This window comes from Leptonotus elevatus, chromosome 1 (genome assembly GCF_054856555.1).
Source record: "Leptonotus elevatus isolate MCC_2025b chromosome 1, RoL_Lele_1.0, whole genome shotgun sequence".
Lineage (NCBI taxonomy): Eukaryota > Metazoa > Chordata > Actinopteri > Syngnathiformes > Syngnathidae > Leptonotus > Leptonotus elevatus.
Window position 1 is genome coordinate 4,168,162 of NC_141239.1, and position 21,996 is coordinate 4,190,157.

At 41.6% G+C, this 21,996-nt stretch overlaps 1 protein-coding gene across 1 annotated transcript; it reads left to right on the forward strand.

The window, feature by feature from the left end:
* The first annotated feature begins 1,443 nt into the window (after positions 1-1,443).
* Positions 1,444-21,919, forward strand: slc39a6 (solute carrier family 39 member 6). Its single transcript, XM_086077292.1, has 12 exons — positions 1,444-1,590; positions 4,194-4,377; positions 6,869-7,214; positions 8,868-9,006; positions 11,222-11,284; positions 11,352-11,521; positions 12,922-13,092; positions 14,242-14,311; positions 15,332-15,703; positions 17,251-17,331; positions 17,423-17,613; positions 18,732-21,919. The coding sequence occupies exons 2-12, from the start codon at positions 4,196-4,198 to the stop codon at positions 18,882-18,884; spliced, it is 1,938 nt and encodes a 645-aa protein (XP_085933418.1). The 5' UTR covers positions 1,444-1,590; positions 4,194-4,195; the 3' UTR covers positions 18,885-21,919.
* Positions 21,920-21,996: the final 77 nt, after the last annotated feature.

A 21,996-nucleotide genomic window follows, 5' to 3' on the forward strand; every position in this document is an offset into this window, starting at 1 on the left:
TGTATATGCTGTGAAACCTTGGATTATTAGCAATGACAGCACAGTTTGTCCCTGGAGTAAACGAGATTGCGTTTGCTGTAACGTTTCATTTTGCAGATCCGATTGATGGCGTCATTGATCGATCAGCAAATTGTGACATTACATCCGATTCTGCTAAAAATGCAAAATATCTGACGACCAAATTTAGCCTGTCAGATTTGTGTCTACTATTCTTCAAAATAGCAACTAGCGTCAATTCTTGCTTTTGGACCGAGCATCACTGAAGAAATGGGGTGACGAAGACTGGTCGCCAATAAATCAAAAAACAGGGTATGTATAGACAATGGACTGGTCGCCAGTCAGTGTTAGGATACATAGTGAGTAGACAAAAATAAATAATGAAGTGATTGTCACTTCCGGTGACTGAAAGTCACAGTTTCAAATCCCGGATCTAACTGTCGTTTCTGACTATGACTTACTTGGTTTAACAAAGACGAAATGACAAAAGTAAATGTCAATAAGATTGATAATTGTGATTCACTCAAAAGAGAGAATCTGGGACTGCTCCACGGTGATTTTCTTGGGAAAGGCGAGACATGCTGTACAATACTTGCAGCTGATTGGACGATGCGGCATCTTGTTCACGTTTGTTTTGACCAATCACAGCAACGGATGAAAATCTCACCTTCGGTCTCGTCTTACGGGAAAAAAAAAGAAAAAGAAAGAAACACCTTTACCAGATAAAAATGCACGAAGCGCCGCTGTTCAACATTCAACAAGTAAACGGTTTGCAGCGTCCATTTGTCTATGTTGGATTAGTTTGTTTCCCACGGTGTCGGCATTTGCGGGTTTCGTTACAGCTGCATATCCCGCCCTCAAACACGATGTCACTCTGTGATTGGTCGTTCGGATCGGTGGAAATCAACGGGCTCGGTACAAGATGTATGTATTCTCCGGAGTGCAGAGCAAGGTTAGGTTCTTAATTGACCATCACTCAGTTGTTTCGTTACACAAAGTTGGCATGGCAAGGTGAAGTGCTTATCTTAGTCTATTATGTTACTCTTTTTTTAAACAAACTCTACTCTTTTTTTTAACAAACGTACAGTTCAGCAACTTCAGCATGTAAAAAAAAAAAAGGATACCTAAAGTAATAATACGCAAAACAAATATGACTCAATTACAGATAAATAAAATTGGCAACTAAAGCATGTGTATTTGTTCCTAAACTAAGTAGTTCAAATTAGTGGGGGGGGGGGGGGGTGTTGTGTGAACATGAAGCCCTTTTTGTGAACCAACTTGATGGGAAGCTTCGAGCGTTCAAAATGCTTCATCTGTTCATCACTAAAGCACTAACGTAAGTGGACGTGTCAGTTTGTGATTGACACCCAACCTCAAAGACACAAAAAGGATGGTTGGTTTAGTTGACATGGCCTCCAGCCAATCACAACAGGAGTTTGGGAGCTCTGCCCCACCCCTTCGCCTCTCCGCACGGCCCATCTACTTGAACTCGTCTCTTTGATTTTCCGCAGTCCCCGAGGCACCGCCGAACCCACTCAAAATCCATTTTGGACCGCAGCAACGCGCCGGAGGAGAACGACGGACAAAAAGAAGGTAAAATGTGTTTTTCCAGGCGTGGACGCGACGCTTTCTGCCGTTGGCGCGGCTGCGGACATGATGGCGGCGGCGGCGTCGTTTCCGGGTTGAACGCCTTTTGTGCACACGGCACCGAGCTGGGCGACTTGGTGCCGAGCGCACAAAGCAACGTGCTCGTGTTTACAGTAACTCGAGTTTATGTGCGGTGAGCGCATATGAGGTTAACGCGGCTTGCTTTTCACACGTTCGGCCGATTCGGTTCCAATTTTGACGTTCGCTCGGAGGCCGGAGAGCCTCGGCCGGCTTTCGTGCTTCCTCGGCCGGCCAGCCGGCTGACGTCCAGAGGCGTCCTCAATGGAAGTTGACGCTAATCTGCCGCTAGCTCGATGCTAACGCAGCAAGCTGACTTTGGCATCACACGTGCTAAAGAAGAAGAAGAATAAACAACCCTAATGTGGATGTACATTTTGTATATTGGAATAAAAGACGAGTTTAAAAGTCCTCGTCTTCAAGCCTGGCCGCTCGCCGAGCATGACGACACCAGACTCCATGCAGAAAAGTGCCCATAAAAAAGTGTTAGCGTCTCATAAGGCAATACGTTCAATATCACAACATTTTTTATCAGAAAGTGATGGAACAGAATACCGTTCTTCAGTTCGGCATCATTCTGAAACCGTTTTTTATTTTTTTATTTTTTTTCTTGTTATACGTGATCAGAATTTATACTGTGATTTGTTTTGTGACTTTTTGGGATTATTGTTTATTTCAATAAATACTTGCAAGTGAAACGTTTGTTATGATTTTTTGCTTATCTTTTAAAAATTACTAAAACATTTTTTTTTTTTATAGATGGTTTTCAAACATGAACTATTTTGGAAAATTCAACCGCCAAAGCCAAATTTTGACTGAGCAACAAGACATTTGGTAGGCCAGTCTAGTGTAGGTCTACAAAAATAGTATCAAGAAGCCATACCGGTGTCGGTACCAGATGTGATCGGGCTGCTCGATTGTATCGGGGTCACCTACAGATGACAACACGCGACAGGCTTGGCTGGAAATTGTCCGTTTACAATTGTTCAATAAAGTTATACGAAAAAAATTTACGGTAAAACATTGGAAATAAATTATTAAAGATGTCATTGAAATAACAAAATGTATGGACTAAAATTGTAAAAACGTGAATAAACCTAAGAATATAAAATTAGGATACTTAAAGATTGAAGAAATAATTAGAAGCGTCTTCGCGCTTGCCGGTGACGTCACTACTGCGAATGCGCGATTTACTTCGGTTTGGTTTCTTTTTTAGCTGTTCACGATCACAATACATCACAAAAACAGTGTTAATGATAATAGCAACAATTAACAATCTAAACTCACAATATTTGTCACATCTCAGGCAATTATTTTGTGTATTTATCGTTTATTCAATCTACTTTATTATTAATTCAATATATCTTGCGTTTATTATATTCTTAGGTTTGTTTACATTTTCACAATTTCAGTCCGTACATTTTGTTGTTTAAATTACATCTTTAATTGTTTCTTTCCAATGTTTGACGTCAACTGGATAATTTCCGGCCAATCTTGTAGCGTAACGTGTTCGTTAGGCGACCCCGATACGATCTGGCAGCCCGATCACATCTGGTACTGACACCGGAAATGAGACAGGAAGTCTGGCTTGTGGAATTTTCAGTAGTTAGGCGAGATGAATAAAACAGTATGAAAAACAGTTTGTCTTTTGGGATTTTGTATATTTGAAGCTTCAAAAATACACAAGTTTTACAGAGCAATCTACAAGATGAAATGATCTGTGAGAGACTGCACAGTAAGAATCGAATTCTTTAAGCTGCCTGGTTAGGCTTTTTTTGGGGAGGAGAAAGCGAGGTTTTCCATAACATCTGCTATTTTGTTTTAACGGTTGGACATTTCCAGAGGTCCTTCAACTTCTCGAAAAATTCAGTCCACCGAACCAGTTTGACTTTGCAAAATTACATTTGGTAGGCCGGTCTTTCTTGTGTAGAACTACAAAAAAGTCTCAAGAGGCCATGCTGGATGTGAAACGGGAAGTTTGCTATTTTGGTCCAAAGTGGGAATTATATGGTCATTTTGAGAACATTTTTTCCAGAGGTCCTTCATATTATTTGAAAATCAAGCCTCTGGAGCTAGTTTGAGTTAGCTCTTAAGTAGTCAAGTCTTAAAAAGCCATGCTAGAAAAGACACAGGAAGTCTGACGTTGTGGTTCCAAGAGGACATTTTGAAAGGGTTCTTCATACCTTAACTTGAACTATTTTTGAAAAGTCTGCCCCGCCCCAAAGCCAGTTCGACTTACCAACATGATATTTGGTAGACTATCAGTTTAAGTCTAATCAGTTTGGTTTCATTCTAAAAACTTATATTAGTTCTGTAATAAAAGGTGTAGATAGTTCTTTCATTTTTGATCAAAAGTCATTTATCCATCTGTCTGTCTCCCTGATCAGTAATTGAACTACAAGGCGATGTTGACTTTGTAGCTATTGTTAACTTCCTCCTTGTTTCCTTATTCAACTGAATAGTGTTTTTGACACTTTGAGGACATCCAAGTCTACGCAAAAACTCCTAACTTGCTCAATTTTGTGCTGCAGCGATGTGGCAGGAGGCGAGCTGGGCGGTCTTGGTCCTGACGCTGGTCCGGACAACAGCGGAGGCGCTGTCAGCCGGAGCCGTCTCGGTTGGGCCCGAATGCGCCGTCCGCATGCCGTCGGCGGTGGTAGACGCGCAGCTGGCTGAGCGGAACCAGAAGAGACACCTGGAGGCGCTTTTCGACAGGTCGGCACCTCCCGTGTTTTGCGTTTGAAAACATGCAAAAAGCCATCCGATGTACACAACTGGGTGTCAACAAGTGCTCAAGAGTTTTAACGACAAGCTCGCTCGTGTTGGTGAAAAATCCAAAAGTTATTTGTGAAATTAGACAAATAGAAAATTGTCCTTAATTGAATTCAATTGTAAGGAAAAATGCAGTCTTGGGATATATAGGTCCTTCTTTACAATGATTTGTCATTGTTTTATGGGACGGGGCAAATTTTATGTATCAAAACTACTACTGGTATCGGTATTAGTGACTACTTTAGAGTTGAGTACTTGTACTGGTAGCCGTCTGGGGAAAAAATGCTTATAGATGTCCCTATATTTATTTTACTGTTTCTAATAAAAAAATAAAATAAACTACAAGAAATTGTCATTCAAGTTTCTTGTGCACTTTTAAAAAATTATCTAAGGTAGCTTCCGTGTAGAGACAGTTTTATAGACAAATTTACAGTGATTGCAGCAGTGGGGATGGGGGTGCGCAAAATATTTTCTTCATTCCGGCCGTACAAATATTTTTAAAAGCCACTCGCGCCGGTGACGTAATGCGCAGGGCTTGAAGTACAAACGTACAAACTGTGCTGGATTTCTAGCGTAAGAGCCACTAGCGCAATTGACACGTCTGGCAAAACAGAAAAGCCCAACTTCAAAATAAACCTTCCCGTACCAAGTAATATGTGGCGCGCGATGCCAATGAACGCGTTTATTTTGAAGTTGTTACCGGAAGCGTTTCGGCCGTTGCGGCGCAACGGATGACTTGACTCGTCCTGCCGAACGTTGCCGTTGCCTACCGTTCTTATTGACGGCATAAACTATTGCGAGCAAAGTCAACAAAACAACTTCGTGCAGAAATCACGTTCTATAGCCAATTAAGGACTTAAAAGAAGACTTAATTACGCTGACCATTGTACTGCACGGTGTCTGTTGCCAATGTTTTAGGGATTCTACAGTGTTCGCGTGCTAACGATGCTAGCAGCTGCAGCTCGACTCATCGGGCTACTTTTCAAAAGCACTTCTAATCGAAGTGATAATTTGCACACTTTGATGCTGACAGCCGGACACGGTTGCCGCTCCTAGAGATCAGTTTAATAAACCGAGCTCACTCAATTGTGCACTTGACGGTCGACAAAATCACAACTGTGGTTCTGACGTCACTTTGTCTCGCATACCAAAAACTACTCAACTCGGATTTTCATTTCATACAAAGTGCTGTACATGCAGTGAAAATCAGTCATGGAATAAAGAGGTAAAACAAAAATGACACCAAATAAATTAATACTTATCTTAAGTGGGTAAATTAATAAGTCAATAAAATAACACTAGTAAATAAAAAAATTAATAACAAAATACAGCAGGCATCATAAAACATTGAAACAATGAGTCTCATGCCGAGTCAAACGCCAAAGAACAAAGATGTGTTTTAAGAGTTGGTAGAGAGGGAGGTTGCTTAATATTTAACGGAAGTTCATTCCAAAATCCATGGGGAGAGATTTGTCGAAAATCTCCCGAACTTTCTCGAGAGGAAAATAATAATAAATTTAAATTTAAGGGGGAAAAAAAGAAGTTGATTATCTAGAAATGAAAGTTGGTCGATCATTAGTAAGTGGAAATATATTTTTAATGTCTTCTGTATTCATAATTGTTCTTTTACTATGCGAAAATATTTTTTTTTTTATCCAAATACCTGATTATTCAATGGAATTTTCCGTAGGATATTTGAATACCAAAATATTCGATAGCTGCAGCACGTAATGTCAATGCTGTAATCATCATGTTTTCCTTTTTTTTTTCACTGTCTTATTTTTTTTTAGTTTCTCCAACTTTTTGTACATTAAAAAATGATTGAAAACTCAATGTGCGACATTTTGTACACCCCAAACTGGTTGCCAGCCAATCGCAGGGCACACAATGACCAACAACCATTCACACCTAGGGACGATTTGGAGTGATCAATTAACCTGTCCTGCATGTCTTTGGAATGTGGGAGCAAACCGGAGTACCCGGAGAAAAGCCACGCAAGCACGGGGAGAACATGCAAACTCCACCCAGGAAGGCCGAAGCCCGGATTCGATCTCACGTCTTCGGCCCTGGGAGGCGGACGTGCTAACCATTCAACCACTGTGCCGCCCATTCAATTATGTAATTTAAAATAAAATAAAAATCAAATTAATTTTTTTTTAAACTTTTACATGAAAAAAAAAGAATGTAATCATGTTTTTATCTCTCAATTTTTGAACTTTTTTTAAAAAGTATTTTGCCTTTAATAGATGCAGGCCACATTTAAAATTTAGGATTGGAATCTGTAACGGAGGCCCACGGGACACACTTTGCCACCCCCCTGTTCTAAATCCATGCGTCTTACAGTGCTGTCAAAGTTAAAGCTTTAACTAACTCAGGAGTTAAAACTCTGACAGCACTTAACTCTTGTGACAACGGCTCACCCGTCTTGTTCCAGGTACGGCGAAAACGGGAGCATCTCCCTGGCGGGCCTGAAGCGGCTCTTGCAGAGCGTGGGCTTGGACCGCATCAGGAGCGTGACGGTGCAGCACCACCACCATCGTCACCATGACGCAGAATGGCACCAGGCCCCCGACGCCCCCAAAGAAAGGCAAAAGCGGAGCGTGGACGACCTGCTCAACGACGCCGGATCGGCCGGCCGGAGTCAAATGCACACGGCGGGAAACCACACGCACGATGAAAGCCATCACCATGACGACCACGACCATCACCTTGACGACCACGACCATCACCTTGACGACCACGACCGTCACCTTGACGACCACGACCGTCAGCATGTTGAGGTGCGTCGGCGACAGCGCAATTTGGAGGGGGTCCGCAAATTCATTTGCCATCATGTGGGGTGGGTGATATTTGGAGGTGCCACAATTAATTGATTAATGATTGGATCATCAGTAAACAAAATAAAAACCAATAAGCGGTCAATGTATTGCGAACGACAAACAACATGCTGCAAATATTATTCATCAATGTGGGTTGGGCGCATTTTCTGCAATCACAATTTGAAATAAAATTATTATTTTTTTTTTAAAAAGAAAGGTATCTAAATAATCCTTTTTTTTAAATTAGATTAGTTGACACATTAGTTTATTATTAAAATAATCTTTAGAGACACTTTCGCAGGGTTTCTGCGGATCATTCCAAAGTATTACAACTCATTAAATGAATTTTGCTTAAATCAATGCCCTAAATGGGACTAAAAAGCATTAAATACAGAGACATTAAAACTTGAAGGATCTTTGTGCAGTTTGTCACTTTTTGACTCACGACCGCCACCTCTGGCCCAAAGCGTAACTGCAAGATCTGTATCAGGCTGGTTCATGGTGCGCGCGTGTGAGTATGTGCGTGATCTTATAACGACTTGACTTCCGTAGCCGCAACTGCCTTGTCGCCCAGTAGGACGTACGGTTCGGGGGGATACGGCCGCACAAAGACCTCCAGGAGACCGATGATTTTCAAAAACTTACCCCGCCTGCGATAGTTCCTATCCCGGGTAACATCGCGGGTTTGTCGGCCCTCTATCTCCGGAACGCAATAGTAAAAAAAAAAAGAAAAAAAAAAGAAAGGCTGCTAGATGTGATGGCGTCATGACGTTTTTGGCAGTACAAGCCTGATCATCGAAATCAATTTATAAATGTATTTATATTTATAAAAAGAACAAAGCCGGGACTATTAACAAGAACGCGGTGATTTGTACCTTTTTTGTAAAAAAAGAAAAAAGCAGCTCCAGCCTGACTTATCATTTCAGCCTCTCAATGTAAACAAGCTTGTTTGAGCAACTGGCTCAAGCCGGCGTGAGTTGTCTGTTAAAATAGATTCATTCGATTAAATATCACGATTCATAGGTCACTGTTCGATTTCTATGCCGATCAATCCCGATACAAATCTATAAATTGATTACTGCGATATTTATTTATCGATTTATTTTGTACTCAAATTTAGAAAATACTGATCTGTAAACTTGTACGTGCGCACTGTAAGTAAATGTGTTTATTTATGTGAAACTTCAGGCTTCTAACTTTGAGCCACGGTATTTAACAAACAGGTTTGAACAGCACTGAAATCAAATATGAAGGCTTAATAATGTTCCATTCATATAACATTCTTTCATGCTTAAAGTGCGAATCCTAACCCTAAGTAAGACATTAAAAAGAAGGACATTAGATTTGTTGATACCTGCAGATTTCCTGACCCACGTATCGATAAAAAAAGATAGAAAGCATAAATCCGGTAAATCTGTGACTCCTCCTTGCCTTGTCGTAGCTTTAGGCTAACGAAACGCTCCGATATGAAAGGCGTCTTTTTTTTGAGACTTTTGTCCTTGTGCCAACAAAACGCAACGTTGCTTTTCGTAACGGCTGAATGTAAAAGCTTGTGCGACAATTTTTTTTCCCCCCCTCAAGAATTTTGCAACTTCTGTTTTTGTGCATCATCAGTGTGAGAACGCGTCCGGCCTCTTGTGGTCGCACGGGATGACGCAGGAGGGCAGCCTGAGCCCGGGCGACTTGGCCTTACTTTGCCCGGCGCTCCTGCACCAGATTGACGCCGCCGCCTGCATCCTGCACCAAGGCGACGGTGAGCTTTGCGCCGTAGCTCCCCGCGCGCTAAACCATCGCCACTCGGGGACGGTACCGCGTTTTGCATGTTAACCCCCGCATAGCTATAACAATCATGACTTTGCTTCTGCAGTCAAAATGGAATTCATTTGAAGGCGTTTAACACATCTTAACCAGGCTTGCCTATAGTGGTGCTGAGAAACACCTCCTCGAATGATACCGTTTTTTTTTCTTCCCGCCTCTTGTCCCCGATGCCGTCATGTGAAGGAAGTTGGAAACTTCGAAATAAAAGTTGCCAAATAAATGCAATAGACTTAGACTGAGGTCATTTTGCAAAAAAAAAAAAATTGGATACCACATATGAAAGTGAGCCAGGTCGGATATGAAAAAATTGGATTTGAGCCGTTCAGAATGACGTAAGAAAGTCCGATATTGGTCACATTTGGGCAAAAAAAAAAAAAATCCCATGTGGGTCGCATTTGCCTGCAGTGTGAACGTAGCCTTCGTAGACTTTGAAGTTGGCCCGCATGGTGGCGCGACGGCTAGCTTGGACCGTTTCGACATTTTGGATGACCTCATTATAATTATTATTATTTTTTGACATGACATAGTTGCAACCAACATCAACACACCATCCCAAAATCACATTCAATCGCTAATTTAGGATGCTAAGAAAGCGCTAGTTAATTACGCTGTCATCGTAAGATGCGGCACAAGTCGCCGATGTTAGTGGCTAGCTGTTAGCATTAGCAACGAGTGCCTGTTACCGCTACTACTTGGCTTGCTTTCTTTACTCCTTTGTCAATATTGGACCGAGGCTACTTTGTCATTCACTCTTCATGTTTAAAGGAAGGGAGTGTGCCTTCATTTGCACTTTGAGGTGTTTTTCATTATAAAAAAAAAAAAAAAAGAAGGTAAATAGTCTTTGTCTTCATTTATTTAAAAAAAAAAACATTCAGCTCAAAATGTCAAAGATGGCCGTTTAGATTTTAGGGACACAACTTAAAGCCATTAATACCTTGTTATTGTATACATGTACAAATCATATTGCATTTAAAATCCCATTTTGAGGTGATTTTTTAAAATTATATATAATATAGTTTTTTGATTTGATTTGCTCATTGAACGTATGAACATAAAAACAAGTAGCAGAAAAAAAGAATAAAGATTTAAAGAAGAGGGAAAAAAACACAACCTTATACAAACATTATTAATAGTTACAGTTCAAAAGGGAGTCGGAAGAAGTTGAAAACGGATCTAGTCCCACCCGTTAGTTGTCGTATGTTTTGACTTTATGGTTTTATTGAACATATAAAACACAAAGCACATTACAAGTTTAGAATATAAATGGAAGTAAAAAAGAAAAACAAGAATAGGAAGAAAGAAAAGAGTTTATATGTTCAAAAGGGGTAGGAAGAAGTTAAAAACATATCTAGTCCCACCCGTTATTCGTTTCATGTTAATACAATAATAAGGTCATGTATTTCAACAAAAGAAAAAATTATAAACCTAGTCATATATACAAGTGCACTTTAACATATGCACATTTGCCAGCGACATATGTATGTGAAATTAATAGACATATACCATAATACATTTAGAAATCATATCCTCATACTCACATATGCAATTTTCATTACACTCATACCGATACATCTTAAAAAAATATACAAACATATATACAATTTTAACAGCTCATGTCTGATTTAAGTAATTTTTTAAAACTTTGCTTTTAAACAATTTTTTTAATTCAGCAAATGATTGAACTCCACAATATTTGTTCTTGTTTTGTTTTTTTGTTCCTCTTTTGACTCTCAAATTTTATTTTATTTTTTTATTTAATGTGCAAAAGTTTTTTACAAAATAAATGAAGACAAAGTTCTATTTGTCTTGTTTTTTTTGTTTTTTGCAAATCTAAAAAATGATCCAGGTCCGAACTGTGACTTTTGTGATGTGTTGCACCACAAGTTCCAAGAACTGATCCTTGCGGTACTCCAGAGTTAATGTCGCGTACTTGTGATTTTGCATTATCTGAACTAATGGTGACAGTTGGTGTGATATTTATTTATTTATTTACTTTCTATATTCTGAAAGTCGCCACGTTCCGATATCATCCCACAGTGAATTAATTCCACAGCATTTCAATCCAGCTCCAGCTTTTCAGTCTTCGCTGTCCTCCATTTGATTCCGAAATGTCGCCGTGTCGTCAATGTAAAATGTGCGTCTCTCTTCAGAGCATCGCGACCACGATCGCGACGACGAGGACCACGGCGGCAGCAGCAGAAGAATCACAGCAGGTAACTCCGCAGGCAAGTCCAATTTTGGAGACTTGAGACTGATTTTGTGTCTCTGTCCCGCGTCAAGCGTGGGTGGGCGGCTTCCTGTCCATCACGGTCATCAGCCTGCTGTCGCTTCTGGGCGTGGTGCTGATGCCGCTCATGAACAAAGTCTTCTTCAAGTTCCTGCTCAGCTTCCTGGTGGCGCTGGCCGTGGGCACGCTCAGCGGCGACGCCTTCCTGCACCTCATCCCCCACGTGAGCACACCGGACGCACGCCAGCCTGCTTTTTCGCGGCCGTCCGCGGGAATTGTCGGCTTTTGACGAGGGACGGGGCGTCCGCGCCAGACTTTTCTGAAGTTATCGGTACTTGTGATCGGTTGCCCTCTTGTGAGCGTTTTACGATCAGGAGCTAGAAATGTGAGAAAAAAAATTGCCATTCATTTCATGCAGTTTTAAGAAGATTTTTTTTTTTTTTTGAAGACAATTCGGTTTCATTTGAGAATATTTGGTACATTTATAAACATGTACCATGAATGAACGTTAACATTCTTCTTCTGTTTAAAGTTTTATTAGAAAGTCACAATGTCCCATCACTGGTGAGCTATTTTTAGAACCCGTGAGCTATTCATGTTGACCTTGGAGCAAACTTGTACATGGCTGCCGTTCCCGACTCTCAAACAGGATTTTCATATAGTGAACTTCCCGCAAATTATTTATAAATATTTATTTTTGTTATATAGTAGATAAGAATGGAGGACCAAAACTGCCAAAATAAAAAAAAAATTACAAAAATGACTAAAAGTGAAAATAAAAACGGATATAAAAAATATAATTCAAAAATTTGATACAAAAACTAAATATAAATGGAAAGAAAAACAACAAAAATATGCATCCATAAATAAATAAAAGTAAAACTAAAAAACGAGATTTAAAAATAATAATAAATATTAAAATAAGTGTCGAAATAAATAGAAATAGAATTAAATATCAATCAATAAATAAAAACGCTCTGCTCTCACATTTATTTATTTCATGATGCAGATGCTCTGCCAGGATGAAATGTTATTCAAATGAGGAGGCGGTCCTAAGCGTGTCTTGGGTTGGACTCCGCCGCAACTTGCGACTTGAGTTGCTCGACAACAGGTGGAGGTGACAGTGGACCAGATAGTCGTCCATTGCTGGAGCTCTCCAATGCAAGCCGGCGAGACTTCCTTGTTCGCCGACCCGCTCGCTCGACCAATGAAAGGCAGTTTGCAACGGGGAGTCCAGCCCAAGACACGCTTAGGACCGCCCTCTCATTTGAATAACATTGCGTCTGCAGCATAAAATTAATAAATGTGAGAGGAGAGCATTTTTGTTTATTGATTGATATTTAATTCTATTGATGTATTTTTGTGTTTATTTCAACATTTAATTTTACTTTTATTTTTATTTTTGGAATCTCGTTTTTTATTTTTACTTTTATTTATTTAAGTGTGTATATATATATATTTTTTATTTCCATTTATATAAAAAAAATTGTATTTAATTTTTGAATTCTATATTTTATATCAGTTTTTATTTTCACTTTTATTCATTTATGTATTGTTAATTTTGGCAGTTTTGGTCCTCCATAGACAGGAGTGATTGCTAACCGTGGTTTGTTTCCGGCGCAGTCGCAGGCGGGACACCAGCATTCCGGGCACGACGGGCACGACTCGCACGGCGGCGGCGGCGACCTGGACGGCATGTGGAAGGGTCTGACGGCCCTGGGCGGCGTCTACTTGATGTTTCTCATCGAGCACTTCCTGACGCTGGGAAAAATGTACAAGGATAGGAAGAAGAAGGTGAGACAGGACAAAAAAACCTCAATTGTAGCTCCCTTCACACGGAACGGTCCGAGCGTGTTTTCGCCATCAAGTGTGAAAGGTACAGATGAAAAGAAGGGGGCTTGAAATGGACTCATGCGATTGCTGACTTCTGACTGGTGGAGTTAAAATAAGAACTCGGAAGTCTCGATATGCTAGATCAGGGCTCAGCAACCTTTACTGTCAAAAGAGACATTTTAGGCCAAATAAATAACAAAAAATCAGTTTGGAGATGCAAAACTTTTGAACATTGTAATGAATGAAACATATGGTGTTTTTTTGCCTCTCCCTATTTTTTTATATTAACTTTCTGATGTTTTTGGGGCAATTTTGTGGACATTTTATGGTAATCCTTGGCATTTCTTGTTTTGTTTTTGGACATTTAATTTTATAGTTACTTTTTGAACCTTTTTCTTTTCTGCCTTTTTTTTATTTTTTATTTTTTTTATATTGAATGACTTTTTGGGCAATTCCAAAGACATTATATGGTCATTTTCTGCCTTTCTTCTTTTGTTTTTGGACATTTTATTTTTTATTTTTGGAAAGCTTTCTTTTCTGCCTTTTTAAAAAAAAATAATAATAATAATTCTGAAAATGTTGTGCTTATGATCCTTTTGGACATGTTATGATCACTTTGGGACATTTTTAGGTATTTTTTTTCTTAAAGTATTTCATCTACCTTTCGGCTCCTTTTCCAACAATTTACAGATTTGGACTGACATTTTTTGAACATTTAATTATTCTTTTTTTATTATTATTATTATTATTATCTAAATTGGTAATTTGTTCAAAGAATATTTTCTCTTAAAAAATTTAATAGGTATGTAAAAAAAAAAAATCCCTACTAATGATTTTCAAGATCCACAGGAGAGAGACTCCAGAGCCGCATGTTGCATACCCCTGCGCTCGATGACCCCCCCCCCCCACCACATACCTTAATTATCCAAATCCGCAAAGAAATGTCCTGCTTCCCTCCCGTTTTTGTTGAAAGCACTTGCCACGGCTCCAGAGTGGCAATGCCACGCCATCTTAACGATCTCAAGCCGGAAAGCTGCAATGGCTGTGTGTGCGCAGCGAAGGCCTCCTTCAGCGTGAAAGGGGCTTGAAGATTTTGTTTGTTGTGTGCAGGAGAAGAAGAACAAGGGCAAACTGGAAAAGCCGCTGCCCCTGATGGACAACTCGCTGAAGGCGAGCGAGGGTGAGTCCACGTGACGATATAAGACTCTGATTTATTGGCTAAGTATGTAAAAACGCACAAGGAATTTGCCTTAAAAGTCACAACCTACCCAAGAAACATGAAAAATATCAATGACTGCGACGGCATATTAGGGACACGTATAAAAAAAAAAATTTTTTTTAGAAGGTGGGGGCAATATTCAGAGAAAAAAACTTGCAAATTTGCCACTTTATAAAGTGGCAAATTTTCGAGAAAAAAACTCAGAAACTTATGACAAATACACGTCGCGTAGCTATAGTCTAATTTGAGGATTTGTTGTTGGTTAATGGAACACTGTTAATAAAATGAAAAGGCAGTATGGAGTCGGATTCATCCTTAATTGAAACTTTACTCGTACACGGCAGCTAGAACGACAACACTTCCTGATCCCCGATCAGCTGACTTAACACTAGCCAATTAGACGCTAGCATACTTTAGGTAAATGCAAGTGAATGCCGGAGAGCAGCAGATTTGACGTGTGCCGGTAAATAATTCTGGAAACATAAATGTACAAGTAAAAATACATTTGAACAAATTAATTTAAATGCTTGATCGTCCCGAGTGTGGACTTCTTGTGTAAGTTTCTGAGTTTTTTCTCTCACAAATCTGCCACTTAATAAACCGCAAATTGACCTATTTATAAAGTTGCAAATTTACGAGTTTTTTTTGTTTTTTTCTCTGAACATTGCCCCCCACCCTCTATTTAAAAAAAAATTAATATATATACACATATACGTTGCCCTAATACGCCGTCATAGGAGACAAATCGGGAAGCCCTCAGTTTCCCAATCACAAAGCAGCATCACCTCCAGGAAATAGGCCAGGTCACCGTTGTTTTGTAAACGAGCCGCCAATAATTTCAGCCCTTGCTCGGAATCAACGAGCCGAATATGACGAATCAGCCATTACGACGCCGGGCTACAAAAGCTGAAAATAAAACCAACAACGTGACGCGCGGGTGTCGCGAAGCAGTCTGAGCCTCCGGTATTTGTCGTCCCGCAGACGCGGAGCCCAACGGCGCCGGGGTGTTCGCCGAGCGCCCGGACGAGGACGGCGTGGCGGAGGAGGAGCAGGTGATGCTGACGGAGGCCCCGTCGGAGGCGGCGGCGGCGGCTCAAGGCTACACGGCGGAAGACTGCGAGAACAAATGCCACTCGCACTTCCACGACACGGTGGGCCAGGCCGACAGCCTCCACCACCACCACCACGACTACCACCACATCCTGCACCACCACCACTCGCAGAACCACCACCCGCACAGCCACACGCACTCGTACCCGCAGCACCACTTCCAGGAAGCCGGCGTGGCCACGCTGGCCTGGATGGTCATCATGGGCGACGGTCTGCACAACTTCAGCGACGGCCTGGCCATCGGTGAGCGACCGCTCCAAAAAACACGATAGCGTTGTTTTGGGGCTGGGAAGGAAAAAGTGACGTCAAGTGAAGTCCGATTAGTCGACTTTCAAAATAGTTTGTCTCAAATGTTCTGCCTCGAAACTCCGGTGGAACCATATTTTGGGCCGTCCATGTTTCATACACGGACTTTTTTTTTTTGCAGACGTACGAAGTAGTGAATGTGATCGAAACTTTATATCTTGTTAGAGCACCATCTAGTGGCCAAATTGTGAATGCTATTTGTCTGCTTAAAAAACACGCACTAACTTATTACTTAGATAATTCCACGTCGATGAATCGATGGTTCGGTAGGTGAGGAAGCAAGAAAACGTCGGGGCTTGCCATCATTACGGGAGAATTCAACCGCTGGACATTGAAACTTCGCGTTCCAAGTTGCGAGACGCATTGGAATGATTCACCAAAACAAACTGAGGCCGCGCCGGACGAGTATGTACGCTGCGGTAAATGCATGTTAAAACTAAAAAATATTGCTCACTGTTTTCCAAAATAAAAGCAGATGTTTGCAATTGTGCAAATCACAAGATTTTGATCCTTTTAAATTAAACAAAATCAGGGGTGGCCAAGTTGGGTCCCCGAATGCCCCTATCCGGCCTGTTATCCATGTTTCTCTCCATTAACACACCTGATTCATGATCAGGATCGTTAGCAGGCTTCTGCAAAGCTCGCTGATCATTCGATTCAGCTGCGCCGCTGAAGGAGCCACACATGGAAAACCGTCCGGATAGCGGCTCTCGAGGACTGGACTTGACCACCACTGAACAAGATCTTCAAAGGATTAACGGAGTAACAAAATAATGATGAGTTAATTTGACGATTGACTAATTGTTGAGTCATTAAATAATCGTTGCACCGTTACACCGAATCGAATCGAACCGAATCATTCCATTTTTAAATCGAACCGTCCTTGTATCGGCTCGCACCCCATGTATCGAAATCATCTTGATTGGAGAGATTTACACCCCTAGTAAAAAGTTGTTCCAAAAAATGGGGATACATTTCTGAAAAACTGAAAAAGATTACCTAAAACAGATTTTTTTTTTTAAACACATTTTCCCCCAAAAACGGTAATAATTTTTTTTAATGAATTTTTAAAAATAAAAACAGGACAAAAAACAAATATTCAACTAAAACAAAAAATATAATAATTTGAAAAACATAACTAAAAAGACGAATTATTGGGGAGAAAAAAACAAAGCGCAAAAAAAATTGCCCCGCTCCCGTTTCGAGGCAGAACTTCTTTTTTTTCTGTGCTCAACTGAGCCAAATTTCTTGTCCAGCCATAATAATATTGTATCAAACTGAAAGTTTGCTGACCCCTGGATTAGAGTGACGTGTAATAAATAATGAAAGCAGCGTTACTTTGCGCACAATTGCTTGCGTACATAAAGGTAAAATGATCAACAATGGCCGACGTTTGAAGGGCCATCATCGGCCGATTTAGGCCCGAGTCAAGATTTTCCGGTACATTGAGCGATTGATTGATTGTTTGTTTGTTTGACTGGCAGGCGCCGCGTTCAGCGAGGGTCTGTCCAGTGGCCTAAGCACGTCGGTGGCCGTCTTCTGCCACGAGCTTCCTCACGAGTTAGGTAAGTGTCCCGCCACGCTCGCCCCGGCGGCCACGTCACGTCCGCTCGCCGTCCGTCCGACCGACCGACGCTTTGCGTCCGTTTGCGTCAGGCGACTTTGCGGTGCTGCTGAAGGCGGGCATGACGGTGCGGCAAGCCGCCCTCTACAACTTGCTGTCGGCCACCACGGCCTACCTGGGCATGGTGACGGGCATCCTGATCGGCCATTACGCCGACAACATCTGCATGTGGATCTTCGCCCTCACCGCCGGCCTCTTCATGTACGTGGCGCTCGTCGACATGGTGAGTGGCCCGCCGCTCAAAAAAAGTCATCCGTTGACAGCTGCCCCGGACATGTGACGCCGTCGGCTGGCCTCTTCGCAGGCCGCGTGCGTGCGTGCGTGCGCGCGCGTGTGTCACGAGCAGCCGCTGAACGACACGACGAGCGCGCTAAACTTGTTTTAACAAGTGCGTGCGTGCGTGCGTGCGTGCGTGCGTGCGTGCGTGCGCGCGTGTCACGAGCAGCCGCCCAAAACACGGTAACGGTGCGCCATACTTTTAAAGTGCAAGTCAACCTTAAACATTTCTTGTCAATAATATGTTAAGTGTGACCTCACTAGTCCAAACATGACATTGTGATTAATATTATAATTGTCAAATATGAGTTTTTATTCATCTCAGGGGGGGGCGGCCATTTTGTCACTTGCTGTCGAGTGACAGTTGCTCAGGTCTTAAGGTAACAACACAACGCAGCTCGGCTTCAGAAAACAGGTGAGCTGTGATTGGTCGTTGCCAACTGTGATGTCATCTTCAGTCCACTGGCAAAATGGCCGCCCCCTGAGATGGATAAACAAAAATAGCTGAATTTTGCTGCTTAATTGTATTCCACAAATGGAATATTAATCAGAATGTCATGCTGCATAGAACACATTATTGTCAAAAAATTTTGGGGGATGTCCGACTTCCCATTTAAGTATTTAAAAAAATTTTTTTGCATGTTTGAGTGTGCGTATGTGTGTCACTAGTAGCTGCTGACCTTCAGAATAGTTAACCATTTGTTAACTTAAAGTTAGACCATATGATGGGCAACTTCATTTTCTCATTAATTAATTATTTTTTTATTGTTCATAACAAAGCCTTCAAAAAACCCTGATAAACATTCAGTATACTTTTTTCCCCCCACAAAAAACGAGGCGAAAAAATTGTCCAAATTATTTGGGTACAATATTTTATATTTATTTACCAGAAAACTTTGTGAATAAAATTGTTTCCACTATACACAGAATCATAAAACGACGTTCATATCTTTTTGGGCACCACCCAAAAATGTGCTTTTCTGTGCGCGCCAACGTGTCAAGCCGGGCAATGCATTTTTGCGCCCCCCGGTGGTCACGCGGTGTGTGTGCCGCCTGCCTTTCCAGGTGCCGGAGATGTTGCACAACGACGCCGGCGAGCAAGGCTTCAGCCACTGCGGCTACTTCCTGCTGCAGAACGCCGGCATCCTGCTGGGCTTCGGCATCATGCTCGTCATCGCCGTCCTCGAGCACCGCATCCGGCTGGATCTCCGCTTCTGACGCCGGACGGCCACGCCTCCGTCCGCTTTTTGTTGCGCTCTTCTTTCTTTTCTTTGTTTTTGTCCTCCATGACAGGTCAACTGAAGGAAGCCGTCAGTCGCACCTGACGGGGCAGACTGACGGCCGCCGCCGACACGTTCCTCTTCAACGACCTCCAAATGTGATCGGACTGTCGGAAGCGAGCGGCCTGCTCCTGACATACGCTAGGTCAAGATGTTACACTTTTTTTGTATTCTTATTTTTTTAATTTAAACTTCTTTTTTTTTCTTTAACTTAAACCTTTTCATGTTTTCAAGTTTTGTAGTTGTGGTTTCCCTCAGGGGGCCGTTTTGACTGTGAAATTCCCGTCACTGTTGAATGACTTCCTCATCATGTGACACAATCGATCCCGTATTTTATTGTTTGCCTTGAGATACGAGTGAGCCCACTCGCAAGTTTTGGGAGATGCCGGCCGTCCTTTGGCTGATGTTGAATTCTTCTTCTTGTTTTGTTTCGAACCCTCCTGTTAAGCTGTGCGTCAAAATGACCCACTTTCCATTTAAAAGAGCGAACGTTCGCTTTGCGCTATCGAACGTCGCACCAACGGACAATAACACAACATTTACCGGGTCAAACTGACCCCGCGTTCACATCAATAGACTCGAAGAAATGCGTTTTGAACTACAATTAGGCTTCATTTTAAATATTTGCAATGAAAGTGCTTTAATATAGTTTATTATTATTGAATCGTGAAATCTGGCCTGGTTCAAATCTAACCCGGTCACACGATTGTGCTGTTCCTGGAAAAACCAACCTAACAGGAGGGTTAATGCCAGAAAAGAAAGACAATTACACAAAGTGTATTGTATTCCTTTCAGCTGCTAGCTTGATGCTATTGCTAACACCAACTAGCATCCACGTTTTGGTGCCTCAAACCCGTTTAGCAACAGATTGGAAGCATCGTCATGAACTTGTTACCGTCTGCATTGTGTTTTTCCTTCACGTGACGTTCCGCTCGGATCTCGAGGTGTTTTTTTTTTTTTTCTTCTTCACAACAAACCGAATGTGAAATCATGGCAAGTCGTGACGAGCCAATTGAAATCGTCCTGTTGAAATGTTTTCAACAATTGATGCTGATCAAGTGAAGAAAAATATCTGCCGCCGCGAGCACAACAAATGTGGTCTAAAAAAATGTATTCGTACGAGCGCAACCCCACTGACAATTTCTTGTCTGTCATTGGATGAGGCAGTTTGTCGAAACTTGCGAGTTCAAATGCCGATGGCGTCACATTCCCACAAAACAAGTTCCAAGTATGAAAATGGCGACCGAGCCTGCGCGACGTCATCGCACCTGCTGTAACGTGACACTCTTCACTTGTCGCTTGCTTCCGACTCCAAAATGGCCGCTTCAAGTATTGCCTGAATTTAGACCGCCGGCGATTTGATTCAATCCTGAATTTGGACGTCCGTGGCGGCGTTGAAGTCCACCGGTCATGCTGTGGCGGGCATGTCCAGTGCGCACTTGTTTTGCTCAATTGACTGCCACACGTCCAAATGTGCAATTCTCTTGACTTGCCTGTCATCAGGATGACTTTAAAAACTCGTCGTGACGACTTTAAAACTTGGCGTGACGACTAAGCATATTGTGACGGCTTAAAAACCTCATCGTGACAACATAAATCTCGTGATGACTTAAATGTCGTCGTGACGACTTAAACTTGGCACGACGCTAAAAATCACGGCGATGACTTTATAACTAATCTCATGACAATTAAATGTTGTGACGACTTAAAAACTCATTGTGACGACTTAAATCTTGTCGTGACGACTTAAACTTGGCACGACGCTAAAAATCACTGCGATGACTTTATAACTAATCTCATGACAATTAAATGTTGTGACGACTTAAAAACTCATTGTGACGACTTAAATGTCGTCGTGACGACTTAAACTTGGCACGACGCTAAAAATCACTGCGATGACTTTATAACTAATCTCATGACAATTAAATGTTGTGACGACTTAAAAACTCATTGTGACGACTTAAATGTCGTCGTGACGACTTAAACTTGGCACGACGCTAAAAATCACTGCGATGACTTCATAACTAATCTCATGACAATTAAATGTTGTGACGACTTAAATCTTGTCGTGATGACTTAAATGTCGTCGTGACGACTTAAACTTGGCACGACGCTAAAAATCATTGCGATGACTTTATAAGGGATCTCACGACAATGAAATCTCGTCGTGATGACTTTAAAGCTCATCGTTGCAATTTAAATCTTGTGGCAATTGAATCTCGTCGTGATGTAACATTAAAGCTTGTGCTGACTGATCTCAATATGGCAACTTTGAAACTTGTCGTGACGACTTTACATTTATCATGACCGCTTAATCTCGTTGTGGCCACTTTAAATCTCGTCATGACAACTGATCTCATGAAGACATTAAAACTTGTAGTGACAACTCTAATACTTGTCATTACAATTTAAATGTCGTGACGACTAAAACTCATTGTGATGACTTTAGTCTCATGGCGACTTTAAATCTCGTCGTAACAACTTTAAGTCTTGTCGTGACGACTTAAACTTGTGACAACTTTAAATCTCGTGACAACTTTAAGTCTTGTCATGATGACTTTAAATCTCGTGATAAATTGAAGTCTTGTCGTGACGACTTTTAAACTTGTGACAACTTAAAATGTCGTCGTGACGACTTGAAGCGCCTATGAAGAGGCGACGTTGGAACCCGGCTTCTAAAAGCCCGAATTTTGTGACTTCCCTTCAGAATTTGATTTGGGGCTGATTTTAGAGCGAGTGCAACTTGTTTTCAGGGAATCGGATGCCGTTGATATTTGCACGATTCATGTTCCTACACACTCATCCAATGAAGGAAAAAAGAATTTTTGGTGGTGTGCTGCTTGAAAGGATGAATTTTTGCCGGAAGGACTCCAAGGTGCTGTTGCCAATCTTCTGGTTTGAAGTTGTCCGTTTGTTTGCAAAGCGGATCCCACCCGCTGACATTCCTCAACACAAATAAACGTCGTCTCCACACGCGCCTCCTCGTTTGTTGTCACGGACCGCGCCTCACACCGTTTGCGTTTCTCGCAAGAAATTCCCTTTGACAACTT